Consider the following 21,450-nt stretch of genomic DNA (forward strand, 5'->3'; position numbering starts at 1 on the left):
GGGCCCGTTCTGGCTCCTTGCACATCCCTAAAAGCTATCGGGATCACGCTGTGAATGGTAAAGAGTCAGAGGTTTCAATGGGAACCACTGGACACTGCCCCTGACTGCATGGGGCCGGTTATGGATTGAACGGTGTTCCCCCCAAATTCTTATGTTAATGTCCTAACCTTAGACTGTGACCTTATTTGCTAATAGGGTCCTTGTAGAGGTAATTAGTTAAGTTAGGATGAGGTCATACTGGAGTAAGGTGGGCCCCCAATCCAATACGATCAGTGTCCTTATAAAAAGGGAGAATTTGGACAGACACACACAGAGGAAGATGTGAAGAAGGCAGAGATTGGGGTGATAGTTCTACAAGCCAGGGAATGCCAAAGATGGCCAGAAAAGCACCAGAAGCTGGAGGAAAGGAGGGTAACAGACTCTCCCTCACAGCCCTCAAAGGAGCCAACCCTGCTGACACCTTGATCTTGGACTTCTAGCCTCCAGAAATGTAAGACAATACATTTTGCTGTTTAAGCCACTTAGTCTGTGGGACTCTGCAGTTGCCGAAAACTAACCCAGGTCCCTTGCTTTGCAAACCTCAAAACTGGGCAGCACTTAATTAGAGCTTGGGTGACTAACAGCGACCTTACAGACAGACAAGGGCTAGAGCTGCATGCCAGAACCAAGGACTGTATTTAATAGAAGATGCCCTGGGCATCCGGTCAGGTCAGAACGACCCTGAACAGCTCCAGCCTGTTCCATTCTGAGTGGCAGCCCTCCAGTTCCCCGGGACCCACACAGCTGACCACAGATGCTGTCTGGAGTCACCAGGGTCAGGGACAGGACATCAGCAAGTTGCTTCATCGTCACAGCACTGGCCTCAAGCCTGCCCGTGTGACCATACTCCAGAGGCTGGCCGGCCGCCGGCAGACCCGTGCAGGAGGTGCCACGATGACGGAGAGGTAGAGGAGCCCGGAGGGAGACAGATGGCCCATGGAATCTGCCGCTGGGACTTCACATACCCCCACCGCCTGCAGGATTCCCACCATCGTATTTTCTCTCTTAATAAAAACAGTATTTTCAGCAAACCCATAAAAAGGGAAATTTGATTCACACCATCAGGAAAGGGATGGGTCAAATATTCCTGGACTTAGATCCTTGATATCAAGTCCTCATGGGCAGTGCGTGAATTAGTTGACCCTGGATGCCAAACACAGCTTTCCCTGACCTGTGGCTGACGGGCATTCTGCATTATCCAGCCCTCTGCCCCATTGCCAAGTGCTGCTAGAGCCTGCTTCTCCTGGCTGGAGTGACGGCCCTCACTGGAAAACAAGGGTGTGGAAGCTTGGAATCCACCACTTACTCCCGACTCCTCTGAGCCCTGCCTGGGCATGGCCAGCTGGGCATTCATACTCATTAATGCATTCCTATCCTTTCCCACGCCACACCTGGCGTGTGTACACAACACACTCCACTAAAGCAAGATTGTAACCTAAACATCAGACAAGAAGAGAAATCCTTATGCTAAGAAGAGGTAGAGAGCTCTTCTGTGCCAGTTCTTTAAAGGCCACTGTAATTCTGCAGATCAGCAATGCAACTTCGGAGAAGTGTGGCATGGTGGGCTCTATGTCTATCAGGACAGTAAGTCCTGACATTGCCAGCAACATATACTTTAAAATATTCTCTCTCGAAGTCCCCACGTATACCTTTGCCTGTCCGATCATATGTTCCGAATTCCCGGTTCAGAATATACGATCCAACAAACTCCCCTTTAGGGGGGCTTACGTCCCAGAGGGTGTCCTTAGAATCCCACACATCCTGCAGGGGAGATCACTGGCATCAATTCCTCCCTCGTCTAGGGGTCAAGAGCTAGTGGGAGCCGTGGAGCACCGTCACGGGGAAGGTTTCTCTGTGTGTTTCCTGCACGCTCCTGGGGGATGCTGCAGACACCCAGCTGTCCAGCTTGAGACCAGAGCTTTAGTGCGAGCCATCTGAGGAGGTTCTTCTTTCTAGATTATCTGTTTTCTTCAGTGGAGAAGTCTGCCAAGGCCCATAATTTGTGTCACTTTTGTTTGCAGGCCATCAATTCTCCTTGCCTCACAAGGAGTATTTTATCTCCTTCTGTCTGGTAGCCTGGGTTCTCGAGAGAGAACACGTTAGGGACATGTCGACCTCTCATGACGGATGTGAAACCAGAGTGAGTTCTTATCACAGGGAGCCCTTAGTGCTCCTGTCTTCTTCCTCCTGCATCTTCCCTTTTCTGCCTACAAATTGATGTGATTTTCTTCAAAGTTATAAAAGTGATAGGTCTCACTGCATATTTTGCCAAATAACCATAAAATATTCTTCTCTCTCCCCCCCGCCCCGTCCCTTGTCTCTTCCCCTCCCTGACATGTGTGCATTTTCCTCTGTATGTGTGTGCCTGCGTGTATATCCTCACATATGTGTATACGTACTTGAGTCATTGTCTCTGTCTACAGTTTATATCTATGACTATATGTTTACTTATATTTACACTTATCATCGCTGTGGAAGCAATCTAGGAACCTGTATATGCTGTCCATAAATGCAGGGAACAGAGTGCAATTGCCTAATTTTGGTGTGTTTATACAGGGAGGATAGCTGTTTAAAGGATCAATTCTATAACAGAAAGATAAACCTGATTTCTAACCATTCAACCTTGTCATAGGTTAAATGATATACAAACCATTCATTGATTTTGTTTTTAAAGAGTAATAAACAGAAACATGTACCAACGGAAAGAGTCAGGCAATTCAATTACAATTAGGGAAACAAAAAGTGATGAGCCTGAACAATGCTGCCTTAGTTTTGGGGATTAGTGTTGAAAATGCCAACTACATAACGATGCAGTGTTTGTTTTCTCATTACCGAAGGCACTAACACTAATCACCTCATTTTTGAAAGTCACGCGCCAGTTGAATAAAGCACAAAACCAGAAGATAGGTCTAACTGACACGCAAAAAAAATACCCAAACACAGACCCAAATACAATGAAAATCTATAGCAGAAGGCTATTTGAGTAAATTTATATTTACCACTCCACTGATTAATGTACCAGTTCGTCCAGCCATCCAGCCATCCACTGACTAAACAAATATGTTTTGAGCTCTTCCTGTGCTTTAGGCACTGTGTTATTAATATATACCATAAGTATATATTAATAGCTAGATGCAAATGACTCCAATGAAAATAACAATTCTTTCTTGTTATTTTTAGCCATTGTTGCCTAAAATTTCCCTGTGTGGCTACAGGGAGAAGTACTTAAATGGCTGAAGACAGACAGGGCATGCCGACATACCTTTCGTAGCCAGACGAACACAGTTGATTTTGGTCTCCTGTGAAAAACAAAAGTGAGACTTCAGTTAATTTGTCGTGGGTTTGGTGTTTTAATCCATATAAAATATACATATACATATTTGCATATATAGGCATGCATATGTATTTTAAATTATAATTTAAAATGTGTTCCTTCCATTTTTTCCACCATTGGAATCACCTTTTAATTCTATGTCATTTCTTTTCATGCTAGGTACGTACTTCGTTACTTTCACTTCCTGGCTCCCATCACCTTATAAGCTTCTTCCCCAGACAGAACCAATGCATAAATACTGCCCAGCACAGAACAACTTTAACCATAACACTAAGTGACCCACACACTGTGGCATGTGTGTGCTTCACTCTGTTGCATGGGTTAGTAGATGGTATCAAGGGCATCCTTGCGGAGCTCAGTTAAAAGTATACAACGCACCTATATGCAAACACTGAGACAGACGCTTAGGAATAGCCCAGTCAATATGAACGTATAAGAAACAAACTGCAAAATTCATGTTCAAAAAGTTACTTTGGGGCTTCCCTGGTGGCGCAGTGGTTGAGAGTCTGCCTGCCGATGCAGGGGACACGGGTTCGTGCCCCGGTCCGGGAAGATCCCACATGCCTCGGAGAGGCTGGGCCCGTGAGCCATGGCCGCTGGGCCTGCGCGTCCGGAGCCTGTGCTCCGCAACGGGGAGAGGCCACAACAGTGAGAGGCCCGCGTACCGCAAAAAAAAAAAAAAGTTACTTTGGCCGAGAGATCTCTGGTAGACATCTTACAGTTTTCATAGATAATGTTGTGTGGGTGTGTCTGCGTGGCAATAGAATCTTTGCTTGGTGAGCTATCTTGTTGCTGTTGGCTACTCCCCAAGTGAACAGGTTCCATAAATTTATGATGTTGCTGGGCATGCAGTTGAGATAAAGAAGAGTGTGCTTAGCAAGAGAATCATTTTAGCCTGTGTTATTGGGACCATATCCTAGGAGGTGGTGGAACCAGTTGAACATTCCAGTTGACTAAGTTATACCCCCAGTAAGAGTCTGAATATTGTATAGCAAAGGAAAATAAAAAGCAAAGAATGCTTTTCTCTTTCTGACTTACTTCACTCTGTATGACAGACTCTAGGTCCATCCACCTCACTACAAATTACTCAGTTTCCTTTCTTTTTATGGCTGAGTAATATTCCATTGTATATATGTGCCACATATTCTTTATCCATTCATCTGTTGATGGACACTTAGGTTGCTTCCATGTCCTGGCTATTGTAAATAGAACTGCAAAACAAATACCGTATGCTAACACATATATATGGAATCTAAGAAAAAAAAAAAGGTCATGAAGAACCCAGGGGCAAGACGGGAATAAAGATACAGACCTACTAGAGAATGGACTTGAGGATATGGGGAGGGGGAAGGGTAAGCTGGGACAAAGTGAGAGAGTGGCATGGACATATATACACTACGAAACGTAAAATAGATAGCTAGTGGGAAGCAGCGGCATAGCACAGGGAGATCAGCTCGGTGCTTTGTGACCACCTAGAGGGGTGGGATAGGGAGGGTGGGAGGGAGGGAGACGCAAGGGGGAGGAGACATGGGGCCACATGTGTATGTATAGCTGATTCACTTTGTTATAAAGCAGAAACTAACACACCATTGTAAAGCAATTACACTCCCATAAAGACGTAAAAAAAAAAAAAAAAGCAAAGAATGCAAGTGTGTGAGGCTCAGGAATCCAATGCCTATCTTGCTAACGCTCACACGTAAGGAACCACCGCATCCTGAAGACACTGAGCTAGTCAGGATTACGCAGAAGTAATAAAACCCATGAAATTCAGGGGCTAAGAACAGCAAAGGTTTATTTTCCACTCAAGCTACATGTCCAGTGTAGGCGTATGGCTGGGTCTGAGGGCGAGGTCATGGTGGTGGTTAGGGGATACTCTAATCATTGTAGTCACTCCAAGACCAAGGCTTGGAGTGCTTCAGTGTTCACTGAGGCAGGAGAAAAGCATGGTGAAGAGTTAAGCACTGGCAACTATCAGAAATAACACTTTTACTTTGACTCAGGTTTCATCAGCTAGAGCCACTCCCAGGGCCATGCCTGACTTAGTGAGGTAGGAAGTGGAGTTGTCCAGGCACCAAGAGAGAAGCAACGATAATGTCTACAGCAGAGTCTATTTTATCCATGCACACCTCCAAATGCTAGGAATTGTCGCTCCTATTAAACCCAAGTATGACTCCCCAATGGTCTTGATTCTGTTCTGCAGACGACAGAAAGTCTGCCTTTGCTTGTGTAGGAAAGACGTCTTGATATTGAAAGACAGTTCTCAGGTTCATTAACCTTCTTCTTCTTCAGCAATTCCTCATACGATAAGAATTCGAGTGCTTTGAACTAATGCCCATCACGCTCCTTCTGGGTCACTTTCTCTCCACAAAGGTGAAGGCTAATGTGTCTTGTGAGGGAAAGTTCACTTTAAAATGTGTCACATTAAAGGGAATATTGGGTAGCCACAGCGGTTTATTCTACTGCCCTTCTTCCTCATTGAGTTGTTCGTAGAACTTTCTAATTCTCCTTAGAATCATCTTCCCTTCCACAGTTGCATGCCTGAACGTGAGCCATTTCCCAGTACCACCTCCTCCACCCGAATCTATTAAACTATTTTCTATCATCTAGAGCACACATCTGATTATGTTTAACTATCCTTGGCTCTCACCAACACGACACTGACATAATCTGCTTTCTCCCAAATTCCTGACATCTTTAATTCCATAACCAATTTGTCTTTGTTGGTTAGAATCAAGTACAGAATAACAAAGTCCTGAGTCACTCTCTTGGCCTTCTGGGTGACTGAATTGTTAGCAAGCAAGTCAGGAACATGCTTGAAATTCTGCATTTGATCATTTGGGAAGTCTGGCCTGTGGGCATTAACTCAAAGTTCCTAACTGGTTCCGTAAAAAGGAAATGAGTACTTTCCTTGTGCCAAGATTATGTAAGCCTTTGGGAAAAGGAAAAGCATTTGGTATATTTTCAGATCCATCTCCACAGTACAATACAATTTCATGTCCCCATTATTTTAACCTGACTCACATTCCATTTCCCACTCTAGACTTGCAAATCTGCACACAAGAATATATCACTTTGGGATAGAATATAGTGCCCTAACTGTTGTGCTTCTGTTGAGACCTGCTTCTACTCAAGGATCTGCCAGTGCTGTGCGATACTGAGCAACTCATTGCCCCTCTCTGTGGCTCAATTTTCCCACCAATCAAATGACAGAGAAAGGGATGGAGAAGGCCACTTTGGTAGAGTAGGCGGGGTATTCTAAGGTTGCTTATAGTTATGAGTAGGAAGAATAAAATGTTCAGACTTTCATTTTCCAAAATGTAGAGGCTGTGGTATAGAGAATAGACTTCCGGTGCAAGAGAAACTAGTTGGTGGGGAGAGTGTGGTGTTAGAGATGATGGTAGTGGCTTGGACCAGGAGGGAGAGCCTGGCTACAGAGATCCTGTTCCGCCCCAAACCTTTGCAAAGCGTGTATTATCTCTGCTTGATCCCAGAGTCCTCCCACCACCTCACCCTGCCCCATGCTTCTGGTATTAATGGTAACCCACTGGGTCCTCAGTCTAGTCTCTTTGCAGCCCAATTTCCTGTGTTGCTCTTCCATTGCCCTGATCCCTAAGCTGTTGTTTGGCCTCGGTGTGGCTCATCCACTTAGCATGTCAGTCCCTGAAAGCATCACTAAGAAGAAAAAAAAGAGGAAGTTTCTCTTTTCTTAAGGTGCCTACTTCGAACATTTTATTTTTCATTCTTGTAGCAAGGCTATGCGATGAATATCACAGTGCTCCTTTTTTTTCTCTAATGAAACAAGATTACATAAAATTTCCTAAGGTTACACAGATAATAAGCCACACAAAGTAACCTTGAAGTAAATGGCCTTCTTTGCTGAGGTGCCTGTTGGCAAATATGTTTTTGCCACTGAGGTAAGATGCCCTGCTTGGCTTGCTGACAGGCACAGTGGTGTGGAGCACAGCCATATTCTGAAAAACAGGCCAAGCAATTTGTATGAAGGAATTCTATTTTGACTTGAAACAGGACCCTGAGCCATCGGAAAGCCAGGGATGGAAAAGGGAAGCAGAGAGGCTCTGGAAACTGAGCAGCCCAGAACCATTACAACTAGGTCACCTGGCAGGCTCATCCTCTGGAAAAAAAATGAGTGAGGAATGCCTTTTAAGGCATGAAAGGGCCAGAGGACCCTCTGAGATGTAACTCCCTAATAAGCAGGCATGCTGTAATCTGCAGATCTTCAGTCACCAACAAAAGGCAAAGCAAAGCTGCAGGACGCAGGAGAGCTGGCTCCTGGTGGCGTACTCTTCTAACGGGATACATGTTCGTCACCAACCCTATCAGATCTTCCTGGAAGGCACTAGGCTCTGCTTCAGGCAATAGCCAGGGCCCTGAGCCCGACGCTAAGGGACGAAACTCCCAATAACCTGCAAGCCCGTTCAGAAAACTCCCGATGAAACTCAAGCTCTGAAAATATTTTGTGTTCTCTCTCTAGGTGCAGACTTGATTGTCTTACCTCACCAGCTCTCTGGAACTCACCTCAATCAGATTGCTCTCATCAGGTCAACAAAGACTTTCAGATGGTCAACTCTAAAGGTCACTGCTCCAACCCCATCTTCCTTAATTTCTCATCAATATTAGTTGCAATGGACACTTTCTCTTTGACTCTTTTTCTCCTCTTGCCTTTTAGGTCACTCTACTCTCTAGGTTTTTCTCCTACCTCACTGTCTGTTCCTAATCCTCTTTTTTAAATTTAAATTTTATTTCATTTGGCTAGACATTTATCATCTGCTTGACCTCCAAACACTGGAGTGGTCTCATTTTATATCCTCTTTCATCTGTATCCCAATTTTCTCACTAAGAGATTACATTTAGTTACAAGGCTTTAAGTACTGAACCCTTGTAATGCTCAAATTTCTATTTCTAACCATGGTATTCCAGAGATCCAGGCTCATATATCCATATACTCATAACAAATCTACAAACCTCCAGAAGATAACTCTGTTACTCTCTTCACTTGTACTCCAGGCCTTATACACACACCAGTTTTCCTCATTTCAGGAAATGTTACCATTATCTACTCGGTTGACTAAGTAAAAAACCTAGGAGTAATCCTTGAATTCTTCTAGTTCCATAATTTCCCACAACCAATCCACAGTCAATTCCTGCTGGCTCTTAGTAGTTGAAGAAAATGATAACCATCTAAAATCAAATCTCCCCACATATCCTTCAAAAAAACAACACAGGAAAACAAGAAAAAAATAAAGCTATACAAAACTCACAACCTCAACATCATTAAAATACATAGAGGGGCTTCCCTGGTGGCGCAGTGGTTAAGAAGCCACCTGCCAATGCAGGGGACACAGGTTCCAGCCCGGGTCTGGGAAGATCCCACATGCCGTGGAGCAACAAAGCCCGTGCACCACAACTACTGAGACTGTGCTCTAGAGCTTGCGAGCCACAACTACTGAGCCAGTGTGCCACAACTACTGAAGCCTGCACGCCTAGAGCCTGTGCTCCACAACAAGAGAAGCCACCACAGTGAGAAGCCCGTGCCCCACAACGAAGAGTAGCCCCTGCTCACCCCAACTAGAGAAAGCCCGCATGCTGCAATGAAGACCCAATGCAAACCAAAAAAAAAAAAAAGAATAAATAAAATAAATAAATTTAAAATATATATATAGAACCCTCAAAACTTCATAGTCCCTGTTAGTAGAAGAACAAGCACTGCAGTTGAATGAACTATTTCTAAGGATCTCAACACAAGGCTTTGTGGACAGCCAGGGCTGTACGGAAAAACAACATGAAAGAGGAAAAAGGTAAGGTAGTAGAGGCTGTAAGATTTTATAAAACGATCTTCAGAAAGACCAAGTTCCTATTTATGAAAATTCTGAAAGAGAATCCTGCTAGAATAAAGAAACGACTATGTGAAAACCTGAAAGCACACATAATTCAAGGTGGTAATCTTCCATAGGTATCACTTATGGGGGAAAATAGGGTAAAAAGAAGGGAGAAGTGTCCTTGGGAGATTGGATGATGAAAGGGAAAGAGGCAAAAGGGGGAATTTTAAGATTCTGTACATTAAAATAGAAGAGCAACAGTGACAAGTCAGAGAGCATATAAGCACCCATCCCCCATGATATAAAAAATTCAGTCATACATTAAAACAAACATACTTCACTACCTTATCAGAATAGTGTGTTTCTGAACCTCAAATCTACAAAATGAATAAATGGAAGGAGCCAAATAAAGCTGCTATACGAAGAGAACAGAAAATAAAAATCAAAACATCCCAACTGATAGAAATATAAACCCCCTCCAAAAAATCTACAAACCAGAAAAGAATCTGTAACACAATAATACTCCAAACTGAATTAAATTTCCTCGAACAACTCTGAATTAGAAATGCAAAGATTAATAACCGAAACATAAAAGAACTAGGAAAAAAGAGTTGATTGAACTCAGAGGCAAAAATGAAAAACAAACAAACAAAAAAGAAAACAAAACCAAACGTGATCAGAAATGAAGATTAAATTATTAAATTACAAGGTGTCCAAAGGAAATTTTTTTTTAATTAAAAAAATGTTTTTTGGCTTTGTTGGGTCTTCGTTGCTGCATGTGGGCTTTCTCTAGTTGTGGTGAGCAGGGGCTACTCTTCATTGAGGTGTGTGGGCTTCTCATTGCAGTGGCTTCTTTTGTTGTGGAGCACAGGATCTAGGCATGCGGGCTTCAGTAGTTGTGGCACACAGGCTCAGTAGTTGTGGCTCGCGGGCTCTAGAGTGCAGGCTCAGCAGTTGTGGCACACGGGCTTTGTTGCTCCATGGCATGTGGGATCTTCCTGGACCAGGGCTTGAACCCGCGTCCCCTGAATTGGCAGGTGGATTCTTAACTACTGCGCCACCAGGGAAGTCCCCAAAGGAAATTTTTAATAAGGGGCATCGAAGAAAGAGAAAGACAGCCAAGGGAATGAAAATGAGATAGAGAAAAATGTAACAAGAGTCAGTGAAAAAGTGGCTTAAAGAGAAGACAAAGAAGATCCAAAATATGTCTACTTGAAATCCCTGAGAAGATTAAGTAATTAAATAAGCAAAGATTAAGTAATTAAATAAGCAAAGATTAAGTAATTAAATAAGCAAAGATTTATAACAATAATCTGAGGAAAATGTCTGGTATTAAGAGATGACCTGAGCCTACATATTGAAAGGACTCAAAGACCTGAAGGATCAATTTCAAGATCCTAGCAAAGCTGTTTAACTTTTAAAAAAAAAAAAAGTCTCAAGGACTCCTGGCAAAAAGAATCAAACAATTTACAAGAGCAAGAGAATTAGGCTGCCATGAGGTGTCTCCAAAGCAACATACAAGGCTGAGAAATATGGAGCAGCATTTTCAAGAACTCAAAGAAAGAAATTATGAACCAAGGATTTTACAGCTAGCCAGGTATCTTTCAATTATCAAAGCTATAGAAAAATAACTTGCAACATTCAATCACTCAGCGATTCCTGTACTCATGAGTCTTTCTTGAGAAATATGCCAGAGGATAAACTTCATTCAACAAAGAGATGACTGAAGAAATTCTGGCAAAAGGATTGATGGGAAGCGTTTAATATATTTAATTGTAAATCTAAAACTAAAACAAGGTAGGGACATGGTTGAAAGCAGAATATATAAATGTTTCATTTTCTTGTAAAAATAATGCAAGTAAAAATGAGAAAGAGAAGAAATAGGGAAAGAGGAGAGCAGAGTTAAGTTCACTCTGATTGTTGTACAGGTAACAGATGAAAGTCAGTGGATATCGTCAAAAACTGACAAAGCAATGATGTCTGCAAGATGGCAGAATAAATTTTCACACTCATCATCCCCCAGAAACATAATTTTGACACCCATGGATGAGAGTGCCTTTGTGGGAACTTGAAAGTCCAGAAGAGAGGTCCCAGCATCCCACTGGAGCAAAAACTCTGATAACAGAAGCACTGAGGAGGGTAAAAAGAACAGTTTCACTTTACATGTGTCATCTGTCCCCCAAAGTGGCACAGCTCAGTGCCAAGAGAGACCCCATGGGGGAAAGGAGAACATCATGAGTGACCCACCTCCCCAGCTATGTAAGATGCTGCTCAAGAGGCCCATTTCTTTTTTGTCCCAACCAGAAAACAGAGGGGATCAGCATGGCTGAATGGTCTGGAGGCAGCTAGGACCAGGGAGAAGAAAATGTGGTAGATATAGAAGATGGACTATTATCCTAAACAGAAGGAGAACCTGTCATTTGCAACAACATGGATGAACCTGGAGGACATTAGGGTAAGTGAAATAAGCCAGACACAGAAGGACAAGTAATGCATGATTTCACTTACATGTGGAATCTGATAAAGTCGAACTTATAAAATCAGAGAGTAGTGGATGCAGCAGCTAAAGTGTAGAGGAAATGGGGAGATGTTGATCCAAGAGTTACATAGGATGAGTAAGTTCTGGAGATTTGTATATTACTGTTTTTCAAACTTGAAATTTGCTAAAAGAGTAGATCTTAAGTGTTCTTACCACACACAATGGTAACTGTGAGAGGTGAGGAATGTGTTAATTAGCTTCATTATGGTGACCATTTCACAGTGGAAGGAAGGGGGAAGGTACAAATTAGGGGTATGGGATTACCAGATACAAACTATTATGTATAAAGTAGATAAGCAACAAGAATATATTGTACAGTAGAGGGAATTACAGCCATTATCTTGTAATAAGTTATAATGGTGTATAATCTTCAAAAATACTCAATCACTGTGCTGTACACCTGAAACTAATATAATATTATAAATCAACTGTACTTCACAAAGAACCCCAAACAAACAAATCAACCAAAAACCCCATCACGTGGTACACCTTAAATATATACAGTTTGTATTTGTTAATTACACCTCAAAAATGCTGGAAAACATGCTGCCAGGAAGAGGTTAAATAAGAAAAGAGAGGATAAAACGTATTGAAAAGTATAAGAACAAAGATAACTACTAGAACAAAAATACAAACCTTTCTAAATATCAAAAGAAATTTAAAAATAAAAGGGTAAGGAAAACATATTGGTAAGTATTACAAAACTAATACAGTAAATTATGATATAAAGAACATATGACAGAGTTGAGACCAAACATATCAGTCACATCAACACACGTGAATGGGTTTAAACTCATAATCACATGAAAAATATTTCAAAATGTCTCATAAAGTGAGACCCAACTATCTGCTATATATAAAGGTCAAACCTAAAACAAAGTAATTCTGAAAGGCAACAATAAAGGAATGGGAGCAAAATAAAAGAAAGAAAGCCGTATGAGTGATCCTGATATCAGACAGAGTAAAATGCAATTTAAAAAGCATAAAATATAACAAAGAACACTTTTTAATGCTAAACCCACAATTAACAAGAAATATAACAGGCATGAATATCTATGCACCAAAAGCCACAATGATCACCTTTATGAAGTAGAAACTATAGGAGATACAAGAATAATAGAAGACTACTGTCAGTATAAGACAGATCGAGTGGCAAAAAAATAGGCAAGGATACAGAAGAGCTAAAATAATTAGGCAGATCTTGTGGATCTGTGTCAAACCCTACAGCCTGATTATAGAGAAAAACCTTCTTCTTATGAAGCATTCAGAAAAACTTACCACATGTTAGCAATTAAGAAAGCATTGCTATATTGAATAGATTAGAAATATTATAAGAAACATTCTATGGTTACAATATAATAAGATGAGAATTTTTTAAGAATATAAAAAAACCAAGTAGGTCCTTCCACCTAGAAATTTACAAAATAATTTCTTTTGGGCAACTTCTAGGTGAAAGGGAAGTTGTAAACAAAAATTTAAATATTTTTAAGCAAAATAGTGAAAATCTACATATTGGAATCTACAAAAATCACGTAAAGCAGTGACTAAAGTACATCGGTAAAATGAAAGAATGAAAAAAATTAACTAAATTTCCAGCACAGACATCTAGAAATGAAACAAAAAAATGAGCAAAAATAGGACCATAGTAGGGAATAATAAAGGCAAAAGCAGAAATTATTGAAATAGAGAAGAGAAAACTACTAGAAAAAAGAGAGGAAGCACCAATGTACAAAAGAAGAAATGACAACAGGGAAATAACTATTGAAAAAGAAGAAACTTCTTAAAATTAGACTACTACTACTCTGAAAATAATTTTGAAAAGCTAAATGGAAATGATTATTTCCTAGGAAAATATAGCTTATAAAATAGATTTTATGACAAATAAAAACAAAACCAGCAGATCTAATTTCACAGAATAAATAGAGGAAGATATTAAAGAACTACCCCATAAGAAAAACACCATGCTGAAATGTTTCCATAGGGAATTTCAATCAGACTTTTAAAGACAAGATAGTACTGACATAAACTGTTCTACAGCATGGAAAATGAAGAAAAACATTCTCATTTTTAAATGAAACCAGCAAAACACTGATGCCTAAACTTGGGGAAGAGAATACCAAAAAAAGAAAAGGAGGGGAGAAGGGGAGAAATTACAGACCAATTTTACTTTTTTTTTTTTTGCGGTACGCGGGCCTCTCACTGTTGTGGCCTCTCCCGTTGTGGAGCACAGGCTCCGGACGCGCAGGCTCAGCGGCCATGGCTCACGGGCCTAGCTGCTCTGTGGCATGTGGGATCTTCCTGGACCGGGGCACGAACCCGTGTCCCCTGCATCGGCAGGTGGACTCTCAACCACTGCGCCACCAGGGAAGCCCCCGATTTTACTTTTGAATGTGTAAAACTATTACATAACATGTTGGTGAACAGAAGCCAACACTGCATTGAGAAAAATAAAATGCCATGATCAAGTGGAATGTATTCTAGAAATGCAAGGTTGGTTGGATGTTAAGAAGTCCATTCATATAGTATACCATATTAATGGATCAAAGGAAAAGTCATACTATCTCTATTCATGCAGAAAAAGCATTTGACAAAATTTAATACCCATTCCTGATTAAAAGAAAAAAACCCAAGAAACTAGCAATTGATTAATATTTTCATAATATGATAAAAATATATATCCGAGTTCTAACACCATCATCTTACTTAATGGGACTCTAGTAAAGGCATTCTCACTAACACCAAGAACAAGAGTAGAATGTCCCCTATTTCCACTACTCCTTCATATCATACTGGAAGTTTTAGCCAGTGCAATTGGATAAAAGACATCAATTAGAGGCATACAAATTGGAAAATAAACTTTAGAGTATGTTTGGAGATGATATAACAGTATATCTGAAAATCCTTAGAGACTCAATGATAAAAGGTAGCAGGATATAAAATTAACATACAAAATGAATAGTAACCACAAACACAAACAACCTCAGTCAGCAGATATGGCAGCAAATCCCATTCACAATGGCAACAAAGATTAAATACTTGGTATTAAACTTAGCAAGAACTGCAAAATCTATATGAAGAAAACTTTACAACACTCCTGAAACACACAAAAGCAGACCTGAACAAACAGAAAGACATCTTCTGTTCTCAGCTAAAATAATTCAACATCTTAAAGATGTCAGTTCACCCTAATTAATGTATAAATTTAAGGCAATCCCAGTAAAATTACCAATAGGCTTTTTATGGAGCCGGACAAGTTAACACTACAGCTTATACGAAAAAATGAACACACAAGAAGAACTAGAAATCACTGGAAGAGAAAATCCAGGTGGGGGTCTTGCCCTATCAGATATCAAGGCATAGAGCCTTGATAATTAAAACTGTGAGGTTAGTACACTAGCACATAAATAGTCAAACGAGTGGAAGAGAATTTCTGGATTTTCCAGAAAAAAGACACAAGAACATATGAAAATTTAAACTATGAGAAATGTGGCATCTTAAATTATTGGGGCAAAGATGGACTTTTTAAATGTTGCTAGGACAACTAAAGAGACATTTGGGAAAAAAGATAAAATTAGATACATACTTTACACCATGCCCAAAACAAACACCAAATATCAGAAATTTAAATGTAAAAAATATTTAAACTATACAAGTTCTAGAAGCAAACATGGGTGAATTCCTTTATAACCTTGGTGTAAGAAAAGGCTTTTTCACTATGACTCAAAGTCTGGATGTAATTTTTTAAAAATTGATGCATTTGACTACATTCTTTTTTTGGTGTGGCAAAAACATTATAAGCAAAGACCAGAAAATTGCAACATATAACACAGAGGGTTAATATCCCTGATATATAAATAGTTCTTAAAAACTGAGGGGAAAAAGGTAAAAATCCTGATAGAAAAATGGGCAAAAGACATACACATGTAGTTCCAAAATTATATAAAAATGTCTCCTAAATATATGAAATGATGTCAACTTCATTTTTTATAAGAGAAAGGGAATTAAAACTATATTGAGATACAACTCCGTGTGTATAACTTTGACAAAAATTAAAGTTAGACTACATGAGCTATTGGTGAGGCTGTGGAGAAACAGATAATTTGAAACATTGCTGGAGGGAATGAAAACTGATTCAACCTTTAAGGAAGGAAACTTAGAAACAGCTACCAAAACTACATATTTGTCCACCTTTTGATCCAACAATCCCTCTTCTAGGAATGTACCCTGAAGACACACCTCCAACAATATGAAAAAATATATATGTACACAATACTTTATTGCAGCAATGTTTGCAGTTCAAAAATATTGGAAACAATCTATCTGTCCACACATAACAGTGACTGAATAAATTAAGATACATCTACATAGTGAAATACTATGCAACTGTAAAAAAGATTGAGGAAGACCTTTATGAACTAATATAAAGTGATTTCCAGGTATCAATAGTGTATTATCTTTTCTATAAGTAGAAGGGGAAATAAAATATACATGAACCTTTTAATTTTGCAAAACAATTATAAGAAACTAATGACAGTAATTTCCCATAAGGGATGGTGGAAATGGGGTCAAATAAATGGTGTGTATATTTTTGTATGCACTTTTTTGTACAGGTTAGGCTTTTGGAACTATGTTATAATATTTTATATATACAAAAACATCAATAATGATGGGGCAGGTGAACCTAAAATTAGAAACAAGGAGAAACAAATAAACCTAACTGTATTTCCAATAAATATATAACCATTCCTTAGGGAAATAAAAAAGAATTCAATCAAAAAGAACTATTTTGAACAAAATATTTTATACAGCCTCGGATTAAAGACAGAAAGAACTATAAGCATATGTTGAACCTTAGTTAATGGATTTGTTTTACAAAGTGGTATAGGTTAATAATTCTGAAAATGCTCTCTGGGTAGCCTAGGGTTGAACAAATAAGTACATGTATTGAGAATAATAAAAGGCAAGTTTCTCATTGTCAGAGAAACAAGTTAAAATATGAGGGGGAGGATAAAGACTAGAATGAGTCTTCTGATGTTGAACTGGAATTGGGGTATCATTATGAATTTTTGGTTTTTAATACAGAGATAGATAGATAGATGAAAATATACAGATATATGCATATCTTGTGTTTATGTCCACTCATAGAGCCTGAAAGCAATGATATCCATTAGCAATGACACCCACTAGTTCCCAGATGTTGGTTTCTAAGTACCATTCCCCATAACAGGGTTGGGGCAGAGAAAGCACAAGATATTGTGCTGGAAAGAAAATAAGTTTTCATGAACTGATGGAGACATGTCGGAAGGACATAGGCACACTTCCCTGAAGGCACACTCCTTATGCTTGCAGGGCTTAGGCAGAGGGAAACATGGAAGCCACATACTATTTATTTAAATGTTTGAATTGATAGATCAAGCTAAACCTGCTAAATAAAGTATATTCCATCCTTCTACTTTGAAAAATTTATACATATAAAAGCAATAATCAAAAGATATCTGTATGGTTTTTGCATAATTAAAAGTCGGCAAAATTTTTCTTAAAGAGAATAAAAAATGAAGGACATTGGAACCAATTTGCATGGGGCTCCCACTAGCTAAGACTGGGATAATTTGAGCATTAAAACTAATGATGGCAATCGCTTATAACCTACTGAATAAAATAAGAATCTATGAGTCTTTACTACTAGAAATAAATTAATTAGTTAAGAATGAGACAAAGGAGAGCTCATCCTCACAAAAGATGTCAACTAATGCAGGTAGAAAGAATGATGGAATTAGATAATCATCATTTAGTGAACATCTTACCAATAATTGAGGTAGACAAGAATCATCAAATGCTGAAACTAAGGGATGAAATTTTGATGGCTAACAGGATGTTTACGTAGCCTGGAATTATATCCTTATAAGATATATATACATTAAAGAGAAACAGTAACTTTATGACGGAGAAAACCTAGATGAACAACACTTTAAGTGACTCAAGTTAACATCCCAGTAATGGAATACATGGGTATTACGCGTCTCCTGATATGATGCACTGAAAACTCAACGTCATTTCTGTGGTATTCCTGCCAAAGAAGCATCAGATTCATCATGAATCTAATCGTGAGCAAACCTCAGGCAAACCTAATGTTAGGGACCTTCTACAAAATAACTGGCCTGTAATTTTCAAGAGTCTAGGTCAGGAAAGCCAATGAAAGACTGAGATACAAGGAATCTAAAGATATGACAACTAAATGCAACATGTGATTGTGAATCAGATTAAAAAGAATTTTTATGTAAAGAACATAATGGAGACAATTGGGAAAATTGGGGCTAACAGTATCACATCAACATTAATTTCCTGGTAATTGTATTGTATTGTATTGGAAATGTACATTGAAGCATTTAGGTATAGAGATATGATAGATCAATTGATAGATGGACCAACAGACAAATAGACAGATGGGGCAGAGGAGAAGGGGAGACAGAGAGAGAATGGAATGGTAAAGCAACACTGTGAGTAATTAGGGAATTGGGGTGGAGAGTTTGTGAAAGCTCTTCATACTATTCTTGACGCTTTTCTGTAAGATCGAAATTACACTGAAATAAGTTTAAAATATTTGGAGGAGCAGAGAGAGTTAGTTGGGATAGAGAGGGAAAAAACGATTGGCCATGGGTTGATCATTGTTGAAGCTGAGTGAGGGGCATATAAAATGAGTCTATTATCCTGTTTATTTTTGTATATGTTTGAAATTTTCCATATTAACATGATTTTAAAGGGAGAGAATAAATATTTTTCCATATTCTGAATTCATCATGTTATTTTGGCCTCAGCTCTCACCACCTTGGTCCAAACTGCCACCATCCCTTGCCTGGATGGCTGCTGTAGCTTCTTGTCCATTTTATCCGCAGCCTTTCTTGACTCTGATAATTAATGCTTCCCCTTGTGACCCAGATCACCTTGTAATTACCTAAGTCAAATCCCACTACTCCCTGTTTAAAACTCTCCTATGGTTTCCTAGTGGATTAAGGGTAAAATCCCCTTATCTTCATCACCCTGCATTAACCAACACTGGTATCGCTTCTGACTAGCTTCTTACCACCTTCCCCCTTCCTGTTGATCCTGTTTATAATTCCTGAATCTGCTGAATTTATTTCATCCTCAGGACCTTTGCACTTGCTGTTCCCTCTCCCTGGAATGCCTTGAGACCTTCACATCTTCAACATTCGAGTTCTATTACCTGTCACCTCCTCAAAGTTGCCTTCCCTGATGGTTCCACTCAGTTGCCACACTCTCTAGTTGCCCTCTATCATATCATTCTTTTCTCACCCATCACAAGATAAAATTATTTATTTGTATGTTTACTAATTGTCACTTTCCATGCTCCCCACCAGATGTAAAGACCACGAAAGCAAGAGACTTGCCCATCTTTTTCATTGATGGTACAGTGCCTAGCACATATTATATACGCCATAAAAAATGAAGTTAGACATTCAAATTCTAGTTTCATTTCTCATTGGTTGGGTGGACCTTGGATAAATTCCTTAGGTAAATTACTTAATCTTTCTGAGTCACAGGGTCCTCATTTATAGAATGTAGCAATGTCCTGTGCACATCTCACTGGGTTGCACAAAATTTCGAGTGCACAAATACCTGAAAGATGCAAAAAGTATACATGCATGCCTTTATTATTGTAATAAACACATGTTGGGATTATTGACAAGATCGTTTTCCCTGTCTTCAACAGAATAAGTCCCAAGTTTTTTAGCATGGCATGTGAGGCCAGCCGTTATCTGCTCTCTGTCTCTCTCAGGCCTTCCCTCTATAAGCCCAGAACCAATCACACCAAATCTCCCCAAACATATCACAGAATTCCCAACCTTTGGGCTTCTGCCCAGGTGCTCCCTTTGCAGGACACACCCTGTCCGCTGCCCTACTGTCTGTGTGGGAAATGCCTACTTACCTTTCAATATTCAGCTCAATTGTTACTTTTTATATGAGATGCTTCCTGATCCTTTCCACCTCCAGGCTTCCAGATGCAGACTGGGTATTCTGCCAATGTGACTATTGATATAGTTTATTGTACACATTTGCTTTCATGACTGTCTTTTCCATTGCATTGTGGGTTCCCTGAGGGCAGGAACTGTATCTTATTTATCTGTGTATCCCCTCACTGACTCAGAGCAAGCCCTTAATAAATGATTGTTGGATTTTTATCACCATCATCACCATCATCAATCAGTCAATCAATCAATCAATCCATATCTCCTTACAGAGGAGAGCATGGTCATAATTTTGCAGAGTAAACAAATACGGACAAGGTACAGGAGACTAGATTCAAGACATGGCTTTGACCATGGGCAAATCATTTTTCTACTCCGGACTTCAGTTTCTTATTCTGCACAAAGAAAGGAACTGCACAATCTATAAGCTCCCGTCCAAAACTACATTTCATGCTTCCCATTCCTCCGCACCAGGACTTTGATGGAGCAGTTGTACAAACTGTCCCCTAATTGGGATGTCAGAACTGTGGTTCCTCTGAGCCTCATGGAGAGAGGCTTAGACCTGCCCCCAGGGACTGGTGACTCTCAGGTCTAAACCAACCTAAGCCAGAGCTGTCCTCCATGCCTCCCTGCACAGCTCTTATCTGAGGTGAGTGATCCTTTTAGCTATAATTACTAACTGATGTTTGTAAAGTCTTTGAAATTCTCAGGTGACAGATGTAATCAAAGGCCAATTTATTATGATAATTGTTATTAGTACAGCTCCTCATTATTTGTTGATGTTAACGACAGGGCCAGCAGGTGTTTCAAGATTGAGCAGGGGGTTGAAGCTGGCCACGTTTGGTGGGCGTAAGAGAAAAATGTGGATGTGGGGGGATTGGGGGGTCTTTTAGGGCTTCTGCTGGTCTCAGTCTAGCCAGATTCCACCTTGTGGGGTTATGACTCAGCACGAAGCATGACATTAATTGCACAGGACCAACTAGCAGCATTTTTACATGTACAGGTTCAAACCCAGGTCAGTCTCTTGCTTCTGGAATGTGCTTCAGTAGCCTCTCTGAGTTTTGGCTTACTCATCTGTTAAATGAAGATACATATAGTATGCTCGCTGTGGGTGGAGAATGGGTTTGAGGCAAGTAAGAGTGGATGTGAGAAGACCAGCTTGGTGCAGGGGGTGGCTGTTGAGGTTTCTTAGGCAAGAGATGATGGTATTCAGAATGAGGATAGTGGCGCTGGAGATAAGAAAAGCACATGGATTGGAGAGAATTTCAGAGTGTAGAATCAGTAGGACTCGGTGGCAACTGGATATAGAAGGTGAGGTATCTTGGGCAACCCAGACTTCTGAGATAGGAAACACTTAGGGATGCTTTAGGAGGGAAGGAATTATTTTTAAAAAGAATTGCCTACTATTTCCACCATTCTCTTGTAGGTTTGTTTTATTTGAATCTCCTCTCAACTCTATATCCTGGTAAATTGAGTTTATGAGTTTGCAAAGTTGGAGTCCATGATGTAAAAGATGGAAGTTGACCAAAATTCAGCCTCCAGGAAGGGCCTGCAGAAGAACTGCCTCACTTCTGAACCTGTCTGTCTATAAGCACAACATTCCTGACCTTCCTTTGGAGTCTCACTCCCTCTCTCTCCTCGAGGCATCCCGCATGTCAGCTGATATCTTTGCACACCCTGGATTTCACTGATTTTGCTTCTCCTTCCTGAATTTCC

General features: G+C 40.0%; 1 protein-coding gene across 2 annotated transcripts in view; it reads right to left on the bottom strand.

Moving 5' to 3' along the window:
* PTPRT (protein tyrosine phosphatase receptor type T) overlaps nt 1–21,450 on the bottom strand; it is a 1,098,787-nt gene that overhangs the window by 214,989 nt on the left and 862,348 nt on the right. For both annotated transcript variants that reach the window (XM_033841064.2, XM_033841065.2), the window contains exon 13: nt 3,302–3,338. In XM_033841064.2, the coding sequence (XP_033696955.1) occupies nt 3,302–3,338 (37 nt within the window). The remainder of the gene's footprint in view (nt 1–3,301; nt 3,339–21,450) is intronic.

Source organism: Tursiops truncatus, chromosome 15 (assembly GCF_011762595.2).
Source record: "Tursiops truncatus isolate mTurTru1 chromosome 15, mTurTru1.mat.Y, whole genome shotgun sequence".
Classification (NCBI taxonomy): domain Eukaryota; kingdom Metazoa; phylum Chordata; class Mammalia; order Artiodactyla; family Delphinidae; genus Tursiops; species Tursiops truncatus.